Raw genomic sequence first — 19,048 nt, forward strand, 5'->3', positions numbered from 1 at the left:
TTCTCACTAGAAGCGCCGCTGATCTTTTACTGGCTGCTTTGTCAGTTATATTTGAAATGACACCCTGTTCTATAAATCCAGCTGCACAGAGGTCGAAGTGATCGGGAGCGGTGCTCCCATACTTTTTATTTGTGTTTCACTGGTCCTATAATTTTATTTTGAGAAAGAAACCGATTTGGAATGGTTTAGTTTTAACATAAGTGTAGGAAGAAGTTGAAGCTTGCATTTCAGTGAACTGCACATTTCCATAAATGGCAGGTGTTTGTTTGGGGTTTTAGATTGTGTGTAGGAGGGGGCGTGGGGATGGGGCTTTGTCGGGAGTGGGGCATACCAGCAGGTAACATAGTTCCACTACTTCTTTTCATACACTTCGACCACTGCTGCTCCAGCTGTTTAGTCTAGCATCGCGCTTCCCTGTAACCCTGAGTTTCCTGGGTATGTTATGGGGCTCCTGTAAGATTGGGAAGAATAAATGCAAGAGGGGGGCATTAGCAATATGATGGTCACATAGCAACATAAAGCGGGGTTCCTATGGGTATCTATAGTACAGTGCGTTAATGCATCCGCTGCACGTGTGTATCTTGCAGTTTTCGATCCTGAGAAGGTAGCTCAGTGTGGTAATGCGCCTTCTATAGATATTTGAAAGTCGTTGATGTTGGTACTAATTGGCTGGCCTTTCGTTTGTGAACTGCCCTTGTGTGGGGGGGGGGGGGGGTCAGTATGCACCTCATGTACTCCTTTAGGACTGCACGGAGCTAAAACCTAATTGTAGACCATCGAGTTCCTTCAAACAAGACTACGTGGTATTTACAGCACTATGAATTGTGAATATCCGTGGGTCGAGGTGCTCCATACACCGCATCACCTTTCTCACAGCGCTGGATTCTCGCGAGAAGGCAGATGAAGGCAGGTTTCCCCACTAAAGTACAAGGCTGCTTTAGAATCTAAAAAAAGCAGATCTATCAATTGAAGCTTGACGTTTTGCCACATAAAGATTATTTTAAGTAAGTCCTATTCTGTCGCGTGTTCCACCTCCTGAGCACGTTTCTTCTCTACACACTGAGCTCTCTGTGGGGCTGCAGACTCCATCTCTAGGCCTTCTCGCTGCTTTTAATCATGTCTGACATAATTGCTTCTCCGAATGGCCCAGTGTCGCCTTGCTTTCCTCCCAGATCCTGGTGGTGGTGGCGGCGGCCGCGTGTGTGTCGGGCAGCCAAGCGTTGCACATTTTTGACTGGTAACCCTTTCCCGGTTTATTGATTAAGTCTGCCCACTGCGTCCCACCAGTTCGCACCTTGCTGGTCTTCACCCCCCCCCCCCCCCAGCAAATAACGCTTTCTGGCCTGAACCCTGAGGTGGACTCGCACCCAATCCCTGATGTGGCCCCTTGCAGCCCCCAGCCCTCCCTAGCTGGTGTTCATCAGCTCTCCCAGTTCTCCCCTTTGGATAACCCCCCGCACCCCAGGCTCATATGCCTGGCCCTTTGTTTGCAGCTCTTTGTAGTCTCCTCCTAACCCTTTCTCTTGCCACCACTCCCTCCTTTTCACATCCAAGGCATCTAATGAAACCCACCAATAACTGCTCTTTCAAGTTTCCATTGGCCTTGTGTTGGAGGATGATCACGCCCACTTGTTTCCCTTTGGATTCTGGGACTTGCATTCTCATTTGAAATCTAGGAAATCTACAGTTCCAAACAAAAGCAGCAGTGTATGGCCTTCTCGCATACGGCTCGGGAAAGATCCGAGCTCTGCCGTAAGGTTGGTCCTTTCCTACCCACATTTCATTGTTTTCCGTCTTCCACCCCTGCATTCCACAGAGGTGTTCTGTCCACACTCTGCATCCCGCTCTGCACCTCTCCCAAACCCATCTGTGGCCGTGTACCTTTTGAACCCTCCTGCCCCGAAGCCCCACACATGGTCCTTTGCAGACTTATTCCGTCCCACTGAGGATGGTGCTCGGAAATTGGTCCTTCCAAGCCATCGCCCCCCAGTGTGAGGGCAAACCTCTTCCGGTGTTCCCACCACCAACTCTGGTCAAGCCTTCCTCGCCAATGTCCTTATTTCTAGACCCCTTCAACCCAAATAAATCCAATCAACATACATGTTCTGCACATGGGCCACCACCCGACATAGGTCTTGTAAAAATATCAAGCAGCTTTTTCATCCTGTGCGGTTACCCGCCATGTTATCTGCCGCGCTATGCCACATGATGCAGAACACTTGCTCTTTGGCAAAAGTGCCTCCCTATTGCCTGCACCACCAAACCCACCAACTTTGTCCTGGTCCATCTGCACCGATTATCGCTCTTGCTTCAAAAGGTGTTGGATACACCAGAACATAGTCAGAGGTTATGCTTTACCCTGCGTTTGGAGGTCAAGTACTGCAAGTAGCCTCCATGTCCCCACAGCACTATATGCCCAGTTAAGCATTGCATCCGCATATGGGACTGTTAGCGCGTAAGTGCTACGTCGTGCTGCAGTGGACCAATGATGGTGTTTGATAAAGCTGCAACCTGTGCTCTTCATGCTACGTTACGTATGTCTGCCACCTTAACCGACAGTCGCTTAACTGTGAAATGTCCCTCTACGCCTGCCTTCCTGTACTCCAAGAGCATGCATCACACTTCTAGCACACACTACATCTCCCACAGACCTGTGCCACCGCACCATGACTACCCACACGCAGATCACCTTGCAAAACCCTGATGCACCCTGGCATGCAGGCAGCAGGAACTCCGGCCTGTCTGCCACTGATTGAATTGCAACCACTTCCCTGCAACTAAACCACCCATACTACCTTTTCACTTACAGAATTGAAAGAGACCATGCAAATGGCAAACGCTCCTTTGGGAATGTTCTCTACGTTACTGGGCCTTAGCATAAAGATCTGCCGTCCTGGGCCCTTACTTTCTCCCTAATATCACCCACGTCCTGTGAATTGTGTACAAATTAACATTGGTGAAAAATAAGAATGACCTGACCTGATCATTTACGTTCATGACCCCATTCCTATATCACATACAGGTGTATTTGCTTGTCTAGGAATGTGTATTTGTGAAGTCGATGGAGTTACATTTTTCAGATTCTTGCCCTGTAGTTTGTGGATTCGGCTTAGCATTCAGCTCAGGGCCATCTTCCTAGAAGCCAACACCTTCCGAGTGGTCTCACCCTATAAGGTCCAAGCTGGACCACTCCAACAACGTTCTAATGTGAAGTCTATAAAGGAGCACCCTCACTTTGGAAATGTCATTGTCTCGGGAGGATAGCTCAGGGGCAACGTGCGCGCCTTGGAAGCAAGATGACACGGAGCAACACAGGTTCGATCCCCGGGTCCGCACTTAGAAACCTCCGGGTATTAAGCACATTATAAATAACCAATCATATCATTGAAAGCTCCCAAACATGAGCTGAGCAAACAAAGTCTTCCCTTCAAATTGGTAACATCAAGCGATGCATTGGATAATTTATGCCACAAATCTTGTACCTTCAATTCTCATTGCATTGATTCTGAAGTAGACGCAGGGCCGTCTGACTAGGAAGAAGCTACTTAGATTCTGGGGTCTCAATCGAACCATTCGAAAAAAGTTTCTTGTGGGCGATGCTCGACAGTTCTCTAAGGAGAGATTTGTCGTTATTCACAAAGATGTCGGCCATGTTTCTTTCTTGCTAACCCCAGTTTAAATGCCCATTGCTTCCCATGCAGGATCTGCCAAAGCACAAGCAAACCACGATGGCCACCTGTTGCTCATTGTGGATAAACCTAGCAATCTGCAAGTAGTTTGCCAGAAATAAGCTACAATGACAGTACCTTTTTATAGTTGGACATTTTTGGACTCATTAAAACTATATAAAATAGTACATGCAGTTATTAAAACAACTTTAACATATTAGATGAACATTGCATTGTGCCAACTCTCATTTCATGTGCAATGATTTCGGCCATTTTGGAGTTATGTCAAATAAACTACAGAGTAAATAAGTCCAATGAGGAGTTGTGCTGAGGTCCCTGTTATGAAGAGACTAAATACACGGGGGGGGGTGGGGGGTGCTTGAGGTGCAAATATTTGAATTTAAGTAAATGGGAAGATGCTCTTGAGCTCTGCAAATTTGCAGGTGGTGCTTTACACCGTATTGTCGAAGCCTTATGATTGGACTAAATCTATAGACCGAGTTTCTCGGAGCTGCACGTGAGCAAGTCAGCAAGTCGGAAAATCGGATTTAAGCCGCTTAAAGAAGGTCCAGGCATATTCATGTTTGCTCCAATTCATACATTTGTGAGCACGATGAAAGGAAGGGGGCGCAGATCTAAAATGTTGACCAACGCCTAATTTGCTCCACTCCAAATCTTTGACCCATCATTTCTGCTTCTCATTTGTTTGTTTTTTTCTTCTGGGTTCTCCCTATGGGACAACGTTTTTGAAAGTGTCTTATGAGTAAACCATTATGGATGAATTTGACAATTTTAAGGCTGACGTGAAACACCTGGCTCTTGTATAGGCCTGGATTGGCAATATGTGCAGCGCTGCAGTGAAGGGCCCCAGTGCATGCTGGGATGGAGCCATGCTAGCCTGGCTTCATCCGTGCTCAGCTGCTCTTAACGTGCCCATTGGTCATGGATAACCCAGATGTGTGGCGATACGGCCCATGAAGACTTGCCTTTATAGGGTCATGAAAGATAATATTTTTGCTTCATTTGAGGCCAAGAGACCACTGTGCAGTAAATCACTTGAGTGTTTTTGTTGCTGGGAGTGGATGTCCTTGGAGGTCGGGAAGCCGGCGAAAGCAAGGCCTCCCACCTCACCCGCCCCCTGCATCAATATAAATGCCACCTCCACGTGGTTTAACATTGCAAAAATGAGCCTGCATTTTTTTTTGCACCAGTGGGACAGTATTGGTCGTAAAGCACCGAGTTGAGGGTGGTCTTACAACGGTACAGATTTTCGGGTAATATGTGGTTGGGGAGCTTGAGTAGCGGGCCCTGTGGAAACCCTAGTTTTGGACTTAGTGATGTTTGGGCCCATTTGGTATTTTCCTTGAAGGTCATTATTTTAGTGCTCACAATGGGATACCCTCATTCATGCCCTCACTAGATGAGAAGGGGGTCGCTGGCGGTGGCAACGAGTAAGATGTTAGATTCCTGCTTGACCTCTGGGTAAGGGGCTACTGTGAGTCAAGCGCTCGGATGCATTCCCATCGATGGCGCCTACCCCATCAATAACCAGTGCGTCTGTTGCAGGCCCACCCGCCACCGCTCGTAGGTGGGGTGCCATCAAGCTCTGCTGCTTTAGCCCTTCAGTGTATAGACCCGTCCCCTGGCAGACAAGAGGGCGCCATTCACCCACGTCTTTCAAATGTATGCAGATGACCTCGAAGTACTTCTCCAGGTTTGGGCTAATACATTGGTTGGCACCATCAGACTGCCTTTCCTGCACACACCAGTGGTGAACTTGCAGCTGAAGAGGTGAAACCAAGGTGTTGCCTTCGGGGTAACCTCAGCCCTAGCACTCTGAAGCCTCTAAATCCAGGAGTTTCTTCTGCTGGTCGAGAGTTCCACTTCTCCATAATAGGAAGAAACGTAGTGAACCTAGACTCCTACCTAACCTTGTAAAAGAAGCGCTTTAACTAAACTATTACTCAATCTACATTTCCCAGAAGTGATAAAGTGCTAGAAAGTGGTGTAGTGTCCGCGAGGAAATTTAAGCCAAGTTGACAAAGCATCATATGATAGGTTATTTATGATATGATAGGTTATTTATAATGTGCTTAAGACCCAGAGGTTTCTAAGCTCGGACCCGGGGATCGAACCTGTGTTGCTCAGTGTCTTGTTTACAAGGCGAGCGCGTTTCCCCGAGCTATCCTCCCGAGGTAGCTCTTGTTTCAGTTCTACTGCTTGAGGTCCTGCGTTAGCCAAGGACATGAGCAGTTTTATTTTATGTTTTTATTTTTTATTTTTTCCTTTGTTTTCTGAATTGCATGTGCGGTTGTATGTATTATGCAGTATTCACGTGCCGATGCGTGTGGCCAAGGGTAGGAAATGATTCAGCGGGTAAGTCGGCCTCTCAAGCAGGGAGTAAAGTCCATGTGATCGGATTGCTCCTCGACACTGCATCATGAGGGGCGTCGTATGATTCCCCTCCCCCCCCCCCCCACTTGACTGCCGCAGTGCCAAGATGGGGAGAAGTGTTCCATCTGGGCAGGGGGTCGGTAAATGCCCTTCTAGGGGTCTGTCTACAAGAGTCCTGCTGTCATAACCCCATGTTTCCCACAGCCCGCCCTGGATGGAACAGTGGGCTTTCATTGAAAAGTTAACAAAATAAACCCACATCTGTCATTTCCGTGTCTCCCTTGTTTCTTTCTCATTGCTATTCATTGTTGTTCTTTAGCTGTCTGCGTTTTTTTGATTTTTATTTTTAATTTGGCTTTTTGTTTCTTTGTTTTTTGTTTCATCCAGATCCCCCCACAACTCTCCCTCCTCCCACAACAACCACCACCACCACCTCCTCCACCACCATCTTCATCATCAAAGGTACGGTAGCCTCCATGACCATTGCCAGCCGCTCAACTGGTTTCTCGTTTCTTAAACCGTGCACCGACCGCCTGACTCATGTTCTGGTTGTATGATGTCCAAAGTAGTGTCAATTTTGTCTTTGGTGCTGATTTCTGTGCTAACCAACCTTCTCCTAGGTGTTGAGGTGCCACACCAGAAGGCAGAGCCCCCTCTCCTAGCTGGGACTCTGTGGTGTATTTGACAGCAGTGTTCACCCGCTTGTTTGTAGCTTGGCAGTAAGCCTATTTACATTCTACCATTTAAATAGGTTTTTTTAAAAAACATTTCTATGGATGGAACTTGTGGTTTGTTCTGCTGTAGGCTAATTCTAACATGAAGGCACCTGAATTGGGTACTTGTGTCCTGGGTTTTCTTTCTCAGAGCCTTAACTTTTTTGAGCTGTCAACGCAGAGTTTCACACCTTTTCTGGTATGCTTCAATGAGATGTGAAAGCCTGTTGACTCAATTGAATTAGGAAACCGGGGCCGAATTAGTCAATGTGCGCCCTCAGGACAACCGCACATTGTGCTCTGCATTCACTGCACATTGGTACTACAGAAGCTGCAGCAATCCCCCGCATGTAACATGGACTGTATGCTCACTATCTTTGCCAGTGTGCACTTAAAAGGTGGCATGAACTAATTTGCATAGTGTTACGCGCCTAAGGGTTCCATTTAATAATTTGGAAAATTGAGGACCGAAGGACCCTAGTGTTGCCCCAGTGGCGGGGTGGGGGGGGTTGCTAATGGAAGCCACCACCTTTTCTGTGGATGGCTCATTTAAACCATGTGATGTGCACTACCACCTTCTGCATTGTTCTAGTATGGGCCATTTTTCATTCCTCGTGGGGAACAAAGCAACAAGCTGTGCCCTTTGCATGGTTAATCCTGCCAAGGGACCGTGTGTGCAGATCATGCAATTAATGCAAATGCTTGTTTTGCCCTCTATGGTTGAGTGTGCGCAAAAATGGGGGGGCGTGGGGCTTTTTTGTTTTGTTTTTAAGGTCATAAAAAAGATGGCAAGCATAAATGGGTCCTTGGATGCACTTTGCTGTTCTGAATTACAAAGCAGTTCATCTGGTCACTTGGATATAGTACCCGGTCATGCTTTTTAGATAAACTGCATTGAATTATTTAAACAGTGATTTTTATATTGAAAAGCTTTCTAAAGAATAGTTGCATCTCCTCCTACACTCGAGTCCGTTCCAACATGGCGATGCACGGTCTGAACTATTGCATGCATGAAAAAAGTCCTTTTTTAGATCACTCTCTGGGTTTCGTGGTGTCTTGAAACAACTCTAATCTTCAAAATGTTTCAGGGATAGAATTGGAATCTTGGCATACATTAGTCACATTGATTTTTTGATATTTCTTAATTGTGACCACTGCACTCAGAAGTTTCTCATTGAAATGTGTATTTAATCTTAAATAGCCTGGTAAATCGAGGGGAATACTAAAATATGGGGCGGGAGGCGGAGATCCTTAAACATTCAACAGTTGCCTCCACCAAAATCACTGGAACGCGAGCGTACAGCAGACGCGCACTAATCCTCACCACTGTTCATGAGCTGTTTTTATGGCTATTTCTGGCTGGGTTTCTCTAGACCCTTCAATGGTGATGGGATTATGCTTTGGAAGCAAGGAATAACTGGAAAGGTCTCCCATTGAAGGTCTGCAGGCCTGGCCTCTGAAGCATTGCATTCCCTTCGTCGTGGTTTCGTGTCGGGGGAGCCTCGTGAATGGGATATACCCATAGCACACAGTTTTAACCTTTGATACACTTTTCATATAAGTAGTCCTTGTGCTTACATGGGACCCAACAAGCAACAGTAGATTAGTTAATCTGACCCCTCAAGGGATGAATAACAATCTGCCTGGCACAGGTGGCATACGATTTTGTCCGAGCGTCCTTTTGAAAAGCAATTTTCTAGTGATTCGGCTGTCCAATGTGTATCGCCACAAAATAAATGTGTCCCATCTGAATCCTGTGCAAACACAGGCCTGTATTATTTTGCCCTCTGTGGATTCCATGCCCTGGTGTGTACTGTTGCAATCTGCGGCTGTTTCTATAGAGACTGTTGTACCAGCCGTCTGCTACAGAGGGTAAAGCTGCTGCCAGGAAGAGATTATTATGAAAGAAAGCTAGTGGAAAAACCCCTTTATCGCCTGGTGAATACATCTGCTGTGCACACCAGAGAAGGTAATCAGTCAGACTATATTCAAAACATCCTATTTGGAGGGTTACAGCAGCATGTCCTGTATGTATAGGGAAGGAAATGGCATTCCAATATCATGCTAGCCCACACTCCCTGGCCAGATGGACAGACCACCTTTAACCGACCAATTATATCCAGGAGAACCTAGTAAGCCTTTTTTATCAGAAGCTTGCATGGTCTCATCGCAGAGGATAGTCTGCTGTTCCATGGAAATCCTAGTAAATATCAGGTGTAGTGATACAAGGTGCACTTCTGCGTATAACAGGAAAGTGTATCCGTAAGCTACTCTTTCTCAGTCGATTTTCCAATAAGCAAGAGAACGGAAGCAGTGTTCAGTCAATTATACGTTCTAATGCTGGCTTTCCTGAATACTGCTAGGTTGACTTTATGTACTGCCAGGAATCGGGAATGGGACAGAGGACTCGGGGTGGCTGGCATAAACATTTATTAAATGATAAAGGGGTTGGAAAATGCCCCCCCAACCCCTAATCTACGAGGTATTTCCCTACCTCAACCAAAAACTAAGGGGCTGCACTGTGTCAAGATGTCCAAAGCAAACCTGTCCCGTGTCCGAAATCCTATCCTAGCCCTCTCATTGTAAAACTACCTATAAGGTGTTAAGGGTATTGTCTTTTGGCTCATCAAGTGCACACATGTTCAAATTTAGCAAAAAGGTTTAAATTCAACAAAAGTTACAAATGGCTAATGTTCACAGTTCCAGGGAACTACCCTCTTCCCCAGGTTTCTCTCCTACAAAACAAAAGTTCAAAAGAATAACCAAGTACTTTGTGACCCAAGAGGATAAACCTCCCCTCTTGGCGTTGCAATTCACTCCCCAGGTAATTACTCCCTTCTCCAGGTCCTTTTCACATGCAATGCAGTAAAACATGATCAGGGCATGAAGCTTCCTTTGGATTCTCTTTGGTTCGGGTCCTACAACACCTGGTATACGCCCCTGCCATGTTCTTTTACACAACTTGAGTGAGGTCCAAAGATCGCAAATGCCTGGTATACTCCCCTGCCAGGACTTTTGTACGGCACAATTCTTTTTGGCTGGGGATCCCAGATACAATCTTCACCTGGTATAATCTCCTACCAGGTTGTCTTACAGGTTTGTCATCTTGGGTGCAGGTCCCAGACTCAGTTTCTTGTACCTCAGCCTTTTTTCAGTGCATTCAGCATCAAAATGTGGCCCCTGATCCTTCTTGCCACAGGTTCCCCCTTTGAAGGCTTTTCGTCCTTTTCTTTTATGGTGTGCGACAATCGCCTTGAAGCACCCTGGAGTCCCACCTTCACCGCCTGGGCTCCCTGGTTGTGCTTGGCTGCTGCGTTCTTTTGCGCATTGTGCAGTGCCTGCTGCATCTAGTCGGTGGTCCAGGACGTCCCACCCCTTCACTGCTCTCTGCCTGGTGTTTGAGACTCACGGGAGGCCTCCTGCTGTCAGCGTTACTACGGCAGAGCTCCGGATCATTCCTGTCTTTTTCCTCCAGGACACATGCAGCCCTTCAGTGTCAGGCAGCGGTACACCTGCTCCTCCCCCAAACTACTTCTGCTGCAGAGCTCTCTCCGAGCTTCATCTGAGTTGTCTGCTCCTGTCAGGTACCTCTCCCCTTTCCATATGGGCTGTCTGGGATTTAAAAATCTTGCCACTTCACTCCAAACAACTAGAGCGTGTTGGTTTTCAGGCTCTGTGGATTTACATTGATCCGTTCCTCTTCATCCCGGCAGGGTAGATATTCTTTTCCACATAACATCATAAAGACATGAGGAATGGAGGAGACAATCCTATAAGGGAAGGGTATACCATGTCTCATCTGACAATGTCTCTCCCCTTGAGGGTCCCCCCCACCACCGGTTATCCCCCCTCTGTCACCCCCAGGGTCAGGTAGCATCTGCCATTCCCTGGCATGTGGAGATGCGACCTCCGGGAAAGTCATGACATCAGATTCATCACAGTATCCACAAGTTTGCCATGTGACTGTTCTGGATCTTGGAAATGTGTGGGAGTTTCTCTGCAGCTCATATTGACCCTTATTCGCTGCCAGGGAAACAATACTTTAAGGTTCATGTCTATGCTTTGTGTATTTGGACTGTTTGTTTACATGCTTGGAGAGTCCTCGCATTGTTTCCAGAAGCAATCTACTTTCCATAAATGTGGGATTTGTCTTTATTTCCTGTAATGGTGCAGAAGTAGGCTGACACAAAGGTGGCATATTTGTGGCCAAAGACTTTTATTCAGTGAAAGAGAAAATAAAACCTACCTATCCCTATATCTGCGGGTGCGGGGTGGGTCAGGGGGGAGGTCCTTCCCTCAACTGAAAGATCTTGGGTGACTGTCAGGATGTCTGTTAACTCACAATGCCCACCCCCTGTCATGAAAACCTTGTTTCTGTCCCTCACACTAGAAACTATAACTAAAGTAGTATTGTGTATTGTTCTGGCTGATCCCAGGAGAAGAACTCCCTTCTCCTGGGTTCAAGTTTCTGGTTTGCTGTAACCATTCTATTCAGTTCAAAACCAGACTTGTGTCTCACACGTTGTCAGGGAGAATAGCTCCCATCCCCCGACAGAGTCCCAAACACTCATGTACTCCCTCTTGATGGGTCAGGAAAATCGGTTTTCCTGACCTACGCTTTCAGATAGCATGGGGGAATGACTCCCTTCCCCAGGACCCATGTTGACCTTACTGCTGGTCTGAGTTATCTGTTCTTTCCAACAGCCTGGGGGAATGACTCCCTTCCCCAGACTTTCTTGGACTTTGCTGCCAGTCCGAGCTACCAGGAGAATATCTCCCTTCCCATATCTTGCTCTCAGTTCATCACAACCACGGAATGGCTCCCTTCCCCTGGTCTTTCCATCAGGCTTCACACCTAAAACACCCAATTCTGGTTTCACCTCTTCTTGGACTTGGTCCTTTTGGTTCATTTCCCTGCCAAGTACTGTCACAAGGAAGATGACTTGTACCTCTTGCTCTGTTATTGGGGTCCTTATGGCCTCTGTGCTATTGCCACCATGAGAAGACATCCTTGGATGAAAAAGTCACTCACTCATGCCGGGGTCCTGCACCCTTTTCTGGTGGGTTTGGTATCACTGACCCAAGGAATATTTCCTCTAATGTTTAGTTCTCTCATGCTTACTTACATTAAGGGACTGGTAGTTGACCCTGTTTCCTCATTTGCTTTTACACTACCCTCTCGTGCCTCTCCCGGTCAAACTGATGACTCCTGTACCTTCTGGGATCTTCCTGCCGGGCTCTGGTCTCTTCGGGATCTGCACTTGCCTAGGTCTTCGGCGGCTTCAGACGGCTCCTGGGTCGCGGCGGCACCGCAGCCATTGGCTCCTTGCAGTGTCAGCACCCATAATGAACTTCACGGTCCACCTCCTGCTGGAGACTCTGCTACTGCCATGCCAGCTTCTTGCCTTGTCAGACCTGCTAGAGACACATTTCCTCCTCCGACGGCTTTGTGGTCTCCAGCCCTTCAAAACTCACGCGCCGAATAGCTTCCACAAACGCGGTTGCTCTAGGGAGGGCTTGACACTGTGACATTCCTCCTTCGGTTTTTAATGCCCCACAGGTATATTTCATCCTGGACCTACATCTGTGCATTCTCTTTGTGTCAGTAGCTTCCTCCCAAGTCGTCTTTTTCGTCTCAGTATTTGAGTCAGTAAATGGTATAATGCCACAATGCCGAGTGCTAGCAAGTGGGGGGGGGGGGGGTGGTTAAAGGAAATGAGGGTTAGGGAATGCTGTGCCTAATTCTACCCATGTGTTCATCCTTCTCAGAGGGTGTGGGGGGGTGTCCCTCCCCATGAGATCCTCACATAATCTTCCACCCCCAGTGGGACTAACAGGTAGTGACCTCACCTCCCTGGCCTCATGGAAAGGGGCTCCCCTTCGGAAAAAATGACAACTGATGAATCTTGACATTCTCCTTCTGTCGGAGCACGTTTTTCAATGTAGTCCCCTCATGCCCCAGATGCAACGCTGCCAGTTTCTCTGCAGCCGTGTACACCGTGATTGGTCCCTTTGTATGAACCTAAATGCCCGATTGTTCAAACTCTCAGATACTAGATGAAGTTCGTATTGAGATGGTTTGCACTTTTTGCTTTGCTCCAGACGTTCCGGGTCTGTCACGTGAATCGTGGTTACTGAACCCACCCTGTCGACTGGTACAGTTACTATGAGGTGACAAACACACTAGGTCTGATCTCAAGATACTTCAGCGGCTCAGAGAATGAGAGCACTCCAAGCCTTAGCATTTCTTTGGCTTTAAACACGCCTGTAAATTCCACAACCCTGACAGCCGCATGGTATGAAGACATGATGCACACAATTGAAGTTGTAACCTATTCACCTTGATGAAAGAGCAGCCTCCACCTTCACATCTAGTGATGGAATCCAGGAGTGACAGGTTTCATTTGAAATGTTGAATCGTGGACATCAACCATGGGTGTCTGTACTGAAAATCCTTGTTACGTCGCCCCAACATAATCAGTCTTTGTTTTGTCTGCTGCCTGTTTTTAACCTCCCCGGCTTAAGCCTTTTCCAAAGAAAGTGTTTAAGGTGAAAAGTCCATCTGAGAACCCAGAGAAAGGGTCTGACACACGTGTCTCTATATGGTTAGGACTACAACTCCTATTAGCCCATGCTGAGTAATTTAGGTAATTGGTTTAGAAAATCTGTATAGCCACAGGTAGACTGTCATGGGGAATTTTCAAAAGAACATATCAAGGTTACTCAAAATAAGGGGCGTCGCCAGTCCCTAGATAGTTTGCCAGCCTTGCAACCCTAATTCTAGATCTCTTTACAAGATAATCCATTGGCATTTTTGGAGTTGGAAGTCAGAGGTGCATATTCAAAGCAATCTGCCATAAAGCACTACACTATCAATCTTGCAAACACATGTTCCAAAAACGAGTCCAAGGTTTTACCAAATCGGTTCCCAGCCATTTGTTCTGAATTCAAGAAAACATTCTGTCCATTTCCAAAATACTGGCACTTTGATGTTTAGGGATTCAGACCCCCACAGCCCCGAACAAGTGCGTGAATACTGAAGACACTTCTGCAGGGTCCTGGATCCACTGTCTGATGTGAAAATGATCCAGGCTGGGGTTCCAGACTGGGCATCAGTTATTTTAGACCTTTAAGAAGTGTTTGATGTAGGTGGAGGAGTGCGATTTTGAGGAAGAGCTGTATCCATTATACAATGTAGGCATTATAAGCCAACCAACATCTGAGTATCCAACGGCACTAAGAAGTGAAACCCACACTTATACAAAGCCTTGATGCTTTTAATTAACATTATTTTGTATTTGTTTCCCTTTCAAGTGTTTTGCCATTTTTTTTGCATTTCCAACTAACCTATAATCTGATTTAGTCCTCAACGGATGTGGCTTATCTTGATCAGGTGAAGATTATCTAGGATTTCAAGCCATTCAAATTATGCATCACCTAAGCCAAACGATATCAAATATTTAGTGAAACACTAACCTGCATAAATCCAACTGCTTTGCAGGTTCGTTGGCATCTACATACATACATTTGCTTGCGAAATCACCCAGCATGCTTCAGTTTCCAGTCTGGATATCGAATGCCATATTTGTGGTTTGGTCTAACATGTATGCTAGTGTTTTCGAGAACCTATAATGTCCATTCTATGGACTCTAAATTGCCGAAAAGCAGGGTTGGTAATCCGTCCAAAGATTTATCTTGCCTGCTTGGAGCACAAGCATTCAGGCGGTTGCACTTCCCGCTATTACCTGCATGATTTGCACCTTGCTTATGTGGTTACAACACTTCTAAAAGAAGTCCATTGTTGTGTAATGTTATGATTTTTCTCCACAAAATAGTCACCAAAGATGTAGTCTTCTAATCAGTGCTGCATATTTTGCCATTGTAGCTTTCTCCATGGGGAAATTTGCTTCAATTGAACAGTTTGGTTCCTTTTTTGAATATTCTTCCTCCCCCCACACCCACGCCCCCCCCATATCCCTGCGTCAATGGGTGGGGATTTATGTTCATCACATTGTGGCTAATTGAATTTGCACATAAGGAAACATTACTTTTCACCATGTTATAATTGTGCATTTTGAGTTCTTCTGCCTTGCCAAAAAAGGTCTTTGAAATTCTTGCTTCATCTGTAAGCAAAAGTAGGAGATTCGGGGAAAATGCCTTTTCAGATGTGTATCCTGCTGCAGTGTTTGTAATGGATTTTGAGTTGCAAACTTTGTCTTGTGTATCCAGGAAGTGGTTTTGGATATGTCGATTCCTTTTGGGTGGCTTGGGTTAGCAGTACATCAGTCTCCAATGTGATCCTGTGCACATGCCATGTCCTATCACTTCATACCCCTCTCTCAGTAAACTGATGTAACATCTGTCCAGTTTCTTTCAACATCTGGCCATTAACCAACAATTCTTCAGAGCTTTAGCCATGGATTGAGTGGAAGAGTCTTTATTGTTTGTACGCTTAATGGATATTTTGTTCAGGCTGCGTTCTGTATAGGCCTGGGTTTGAAGCAATTGGTTCCTTTTTACTTTTGGCATCGGGTGCAATTCTGCCTTTGCTATTCTCAAAGTGAACTTAATTGGATTGAGGGCGTTTATAGTATTAAATAAGTTCCCTAGATACTTTTCATTTTGTGTCCATATTGAAAAAGCAACCTAGTTATTGTGATCAATTTACATTGCTTCACTAGATGTTTTTCAAATTCCTACAATTTCCACATTGCCTTCCGTGTGCCCATTGAAGTGTGAGATGTCTGTGCAAAATATCCATCATTCGTGCTAAAATCTTTAAAGAAAACAGTTCAAAGATAAAAAAATTCATCCGTGCGGCCAATGGCATTGTTTTCTGCAGTCTACTGTGGTTGGGGTTGCCCAGCTGGGTTTGCAATTAGTCCTCTACATACATCGTGATAAGTAAGACCGTGCCCCATTTTGTCCCTTCATCTGTCCAAGCTGTAAATGATCCTCTCCTATTCCACAAACCTTGTACGCCATTCGTAAGTCACCAGCGTCTTTCAGGTGTATATAGTGTATACCTTTCAGAGGACCGATGTGTTTTGCTAATGGTTCTAATAGAGACGAGCAACACTCCGCCAGCCGGAATGATGGTCAAGATTGAAATGAATGCTTGAAGGTGTAAACCTTGTCATAGTTGGATATTGGTTTTACGTCGTTGGGGTAATCTATCTCCAATGTGCCTTCCCCAGAACACCATGAGGCTCAATCTTTCATTTGATCCATGTTTAAAGATGTTGAATTGTCATTTAGTCCTATGACACTTTGAACGTTTGTTTGCATCACTTTTGCACCACCTTTTCCATCAGATTTAAATGTAATACCATTTGACAACAAATCCCTGAAAACTTTCCATTGGTTTATCATCGAAGGCCTTCAGTTACATTGTAATTTTATATTTTAAGGTTCTAAACCAATTTCTTAACCTAATGTAATTTTTATCTATATATTGAGAGTAAAATTCCTTTAGTTCAGATTAAATCAGTGTGCACAATTACATTGGAAATATTTGACTTGAATCCCAAAATTAAATGATGTATATCTAACTTTATTTTGTGGTGTCCTAAGGGAACACGCATGTATCTTGTGCTGTAAAATGCAGATAAAGACAACATTCTGATGGAGGCAGCCGATTGAAACAAGCGTTTTGTGTTAGCTGTAGTCCAGCCCATTGCGCAGCCAATCCCTCCCTGTGCATGGAGTGGTGTGCAAGAGGTCATGGGGAGCAATGAGCTTTTTGAAAGTAAGGAGGTTTTTACGCGGCAACATCGAGAATCCAGAAAGTATGATCCCGGCCTTGATTTCCTCCCTACGCAAGGGGCCTCCTGAATCAGATTGGGAGAACATTTCAATCGCACAGATCAGCGGATCCTAGTGGTTTTCATTCCTGGTTTTCTTGTCGTTTGAAGGTTGTTCGGTCGTATCCGTTACCTGCTCTTTCATTTTTTCCCCTTCGTTTAATGTCAGATGTGTGGGTCTTTTTGGGATAAACCGTGCAATATAGTTGTGATTTTATTTCTGGGATTAGTGACTTTTTGCCCCATAGGCTTTTCCTCCCTGCAAAATAATGTAACCTTGTGAAGCAGCAGAGTTCCAGTGTTAAATCTGTCCAGTTTTAGATGGCGCATCTCTGCCGTGAGGTAAAGGGTGAATCCCCTAGGGTCACCATTGAAGGAATAGCCACCACAGACCATATAGTCAAATGCAAAAAGTGTTTTCATTCAGAGTTCAGATGTCCCGCCAGAAGATCACTGCTAGATCCGTTCATACACACCACTTCCTTACCAATCTCTGAACATTCGGCAAACCTACACTCTAGTGAGTGCACGAGAAGGAAAGTATTTTCCTATCAAGTAAACGCTTATGTAGAATTCCTGCATGGTTTAAGACGGGCTCTTATTTAGACTCAATAAGAGCTCTAGGTCCATTTGAATGACGCAATCTTGGCCAACTAGTTTTAGCAACCAATAGACCAATGTATGGCTCAATAGCCCTCCTTGGTCCTTGAGCTAGGAGTTGACTCGCGATGTACCCTATGGGCCCATCTGTAAGAATGTCCAAGTTCACAAAATATACATGGGGAAGAGGTGAAGAATACAAATGCCCATTTTTCAATAACCTTGTCCCAGAGTGCAAGATGGTGGGGTAGGGGGTTCGCCAACCTCTCTATAGGTGGTCCATTGCTTCCCTTGGTTTCTTTTTTTTATAGAAGAAACCAGAGGAAAAAAGGAGGGCGACACGAGGAGAAAGTTAAGCTTAGTTCTGTGATAACCAAAATCTAATTGTGCGAACTTAAAAAATAAAATGGTCTAAGCCATAGCAAATACCTGGCTACCCAGCAGCAACTACGTTACCACTAGCTCTAGCTAGTGTCTATAAAGGCACGTGTTCATACAGGTCAGTGCCAATGATGGAAATAGTAGGACCCTCTGTTGTACCCCCTGCCCCCCCTTCCCAGTTATTTGTTGCCTATTACCTACAACCCCATACCCTCATATCCCTTTATCCCCTGCCCCATATTTTTCGGCCAACAACTGGCAGCAAAAAAAACAAGCAAAAAAATAGCCTGGCGACGATTAGCGTTGCACCGTCTATATTAAAGGGTTTCCAGCACTACCCATCTGAGCTCTTGTTCGTAGGGATCTGCCTGTAAAATATGGTTACCTGAAATGGCTTCTGTGTAATGGTCTTCTTTAAGCATTGTTCTATGACCAATGTTAGCGGCTTCCCTGGTGATCTTCTTTATCTGGTGTCAAGTGCATGTGATGTAAATACAGTTTCTGGCTTTACAATTGTTTTGTCGTCTAATTCCAGGTGAAGTTGTAGAAGGTTTTTTCGTTGTTTCAATTGTGTTTGGGCAACCCTGCACAGTCTATGCATGGGAAGTGCCCACCAATGAATTGTAAACGTCATGCTGGTTTTAGAGGTTTGCTGTCTTCATTTTTTGAGCCTGTCCATGAGTTTGTGTTCGGTCACCTATGAGTGGAGAATATATTCTACTTGTGCGGGAAATGCTTTTCATTTATGAAAAATGACCTTTCCTCAGCTCTGCACTCTGCCCTGCAATGGTCCTAACAAATCCAGGTGTTCACTATGGTGTTGTAGGGTGGTCAATAGGACTAGTCTTGCTAACCCTTTTCATCCACTTGGTCATCCACATTTTCCTCTTCCCTAAAGAGCTTCTGTGTGTTGACAGACATTAAATGTATCCTCAACACTGCCCATGAGTCAAGTTATCTTGCTGGAAGGATTGTGGAGTGACTCTGGAACAGTTTTCACATTGGTTTCCCTACTATACAATTTAGTGTATAGTTTGTGATGCGATTGAAAGATTTTGAGATCCAGAAATTAAGTACTTGATTCCTCTCCTATGGAGTACATTTCAAATGGATACTTATTTCGCCACTTGTGGGCATCTGAGATAGTCCGCTACATTGATCCACATCTGGAGAATACTATGGGCCTGGTATCAAGCCCTCTAGATGTCGTTAAAGGATTTTTTTGGCAAATGAAATGGTTTCTTTTAAAGTGCACCAGTTTCAGTTGGTCAGAAGAGACGCAAATTGTTTCCAGATTCATTTCCTTGATCTGGAGAAAGGTTTTGTGGAAGATCAGAAGGCCACCGACACAGCAAATGCATGTTCTCACTGTGAAAGGTATTTAAGGTAAGACCAAACCTTTTTCTCCCTATAATTGTGGGGTGTTCCCTGCCTCTTTTAAGGTGCTCATCAGTCAGGATGAATGTCCCAAAACAAATCCATCCTCTGC

The 19,048-nt window shown here is 45.4% G+C and overlaps 1 protein-coding gene across 4 annotated transcripts in view; it reads left to right on the forward strand.

Annotated features, from left to right (window-relative positions):
- Positions 1 to 19,048, forward strand: part of CADM1 (cell adhesion molecule 1) — a 770,283-nt gene that overhangs the window by 685,207 nt on the left and 66,028 nt on the right. For 2 of the 4 annotated variants that reach the window (XM_069614504.1, XM_069614505.1), the window contains exon 9: positions 6,450 to 6,524. The exons of the other annotated variants lie outside the window; for them this stretch is intronic. In XM_069614504.1, coding sequence (XP_069470605.1) covers positions 6,450 to 6,524 — 75 coding nt within the window. The remainder of the gene's footprint in view (positions 1 to 6,449; positions 6,525 to 19,048) is intronic. 4 annotated transcript variants of the gene reach the window in all.

The sequence above is a fragment of the Ambystoma mexicanum genome, chromosome 9 (assembly GCF_040938575.1).
Source record: "Ambystoma mexicanum isolate Mex_15411 chromosome 9, UKY_AmexF1_1, whole genome shotgun sequence".
In the NCBI taxonomy this organism is placed as follows: domain Eukaryota; kingdom Metazoa; phylum Chordata; class Amphibia; order Caudata; family Ambystomatidae; genus Ambystoma; species Ambystoma mexicanum.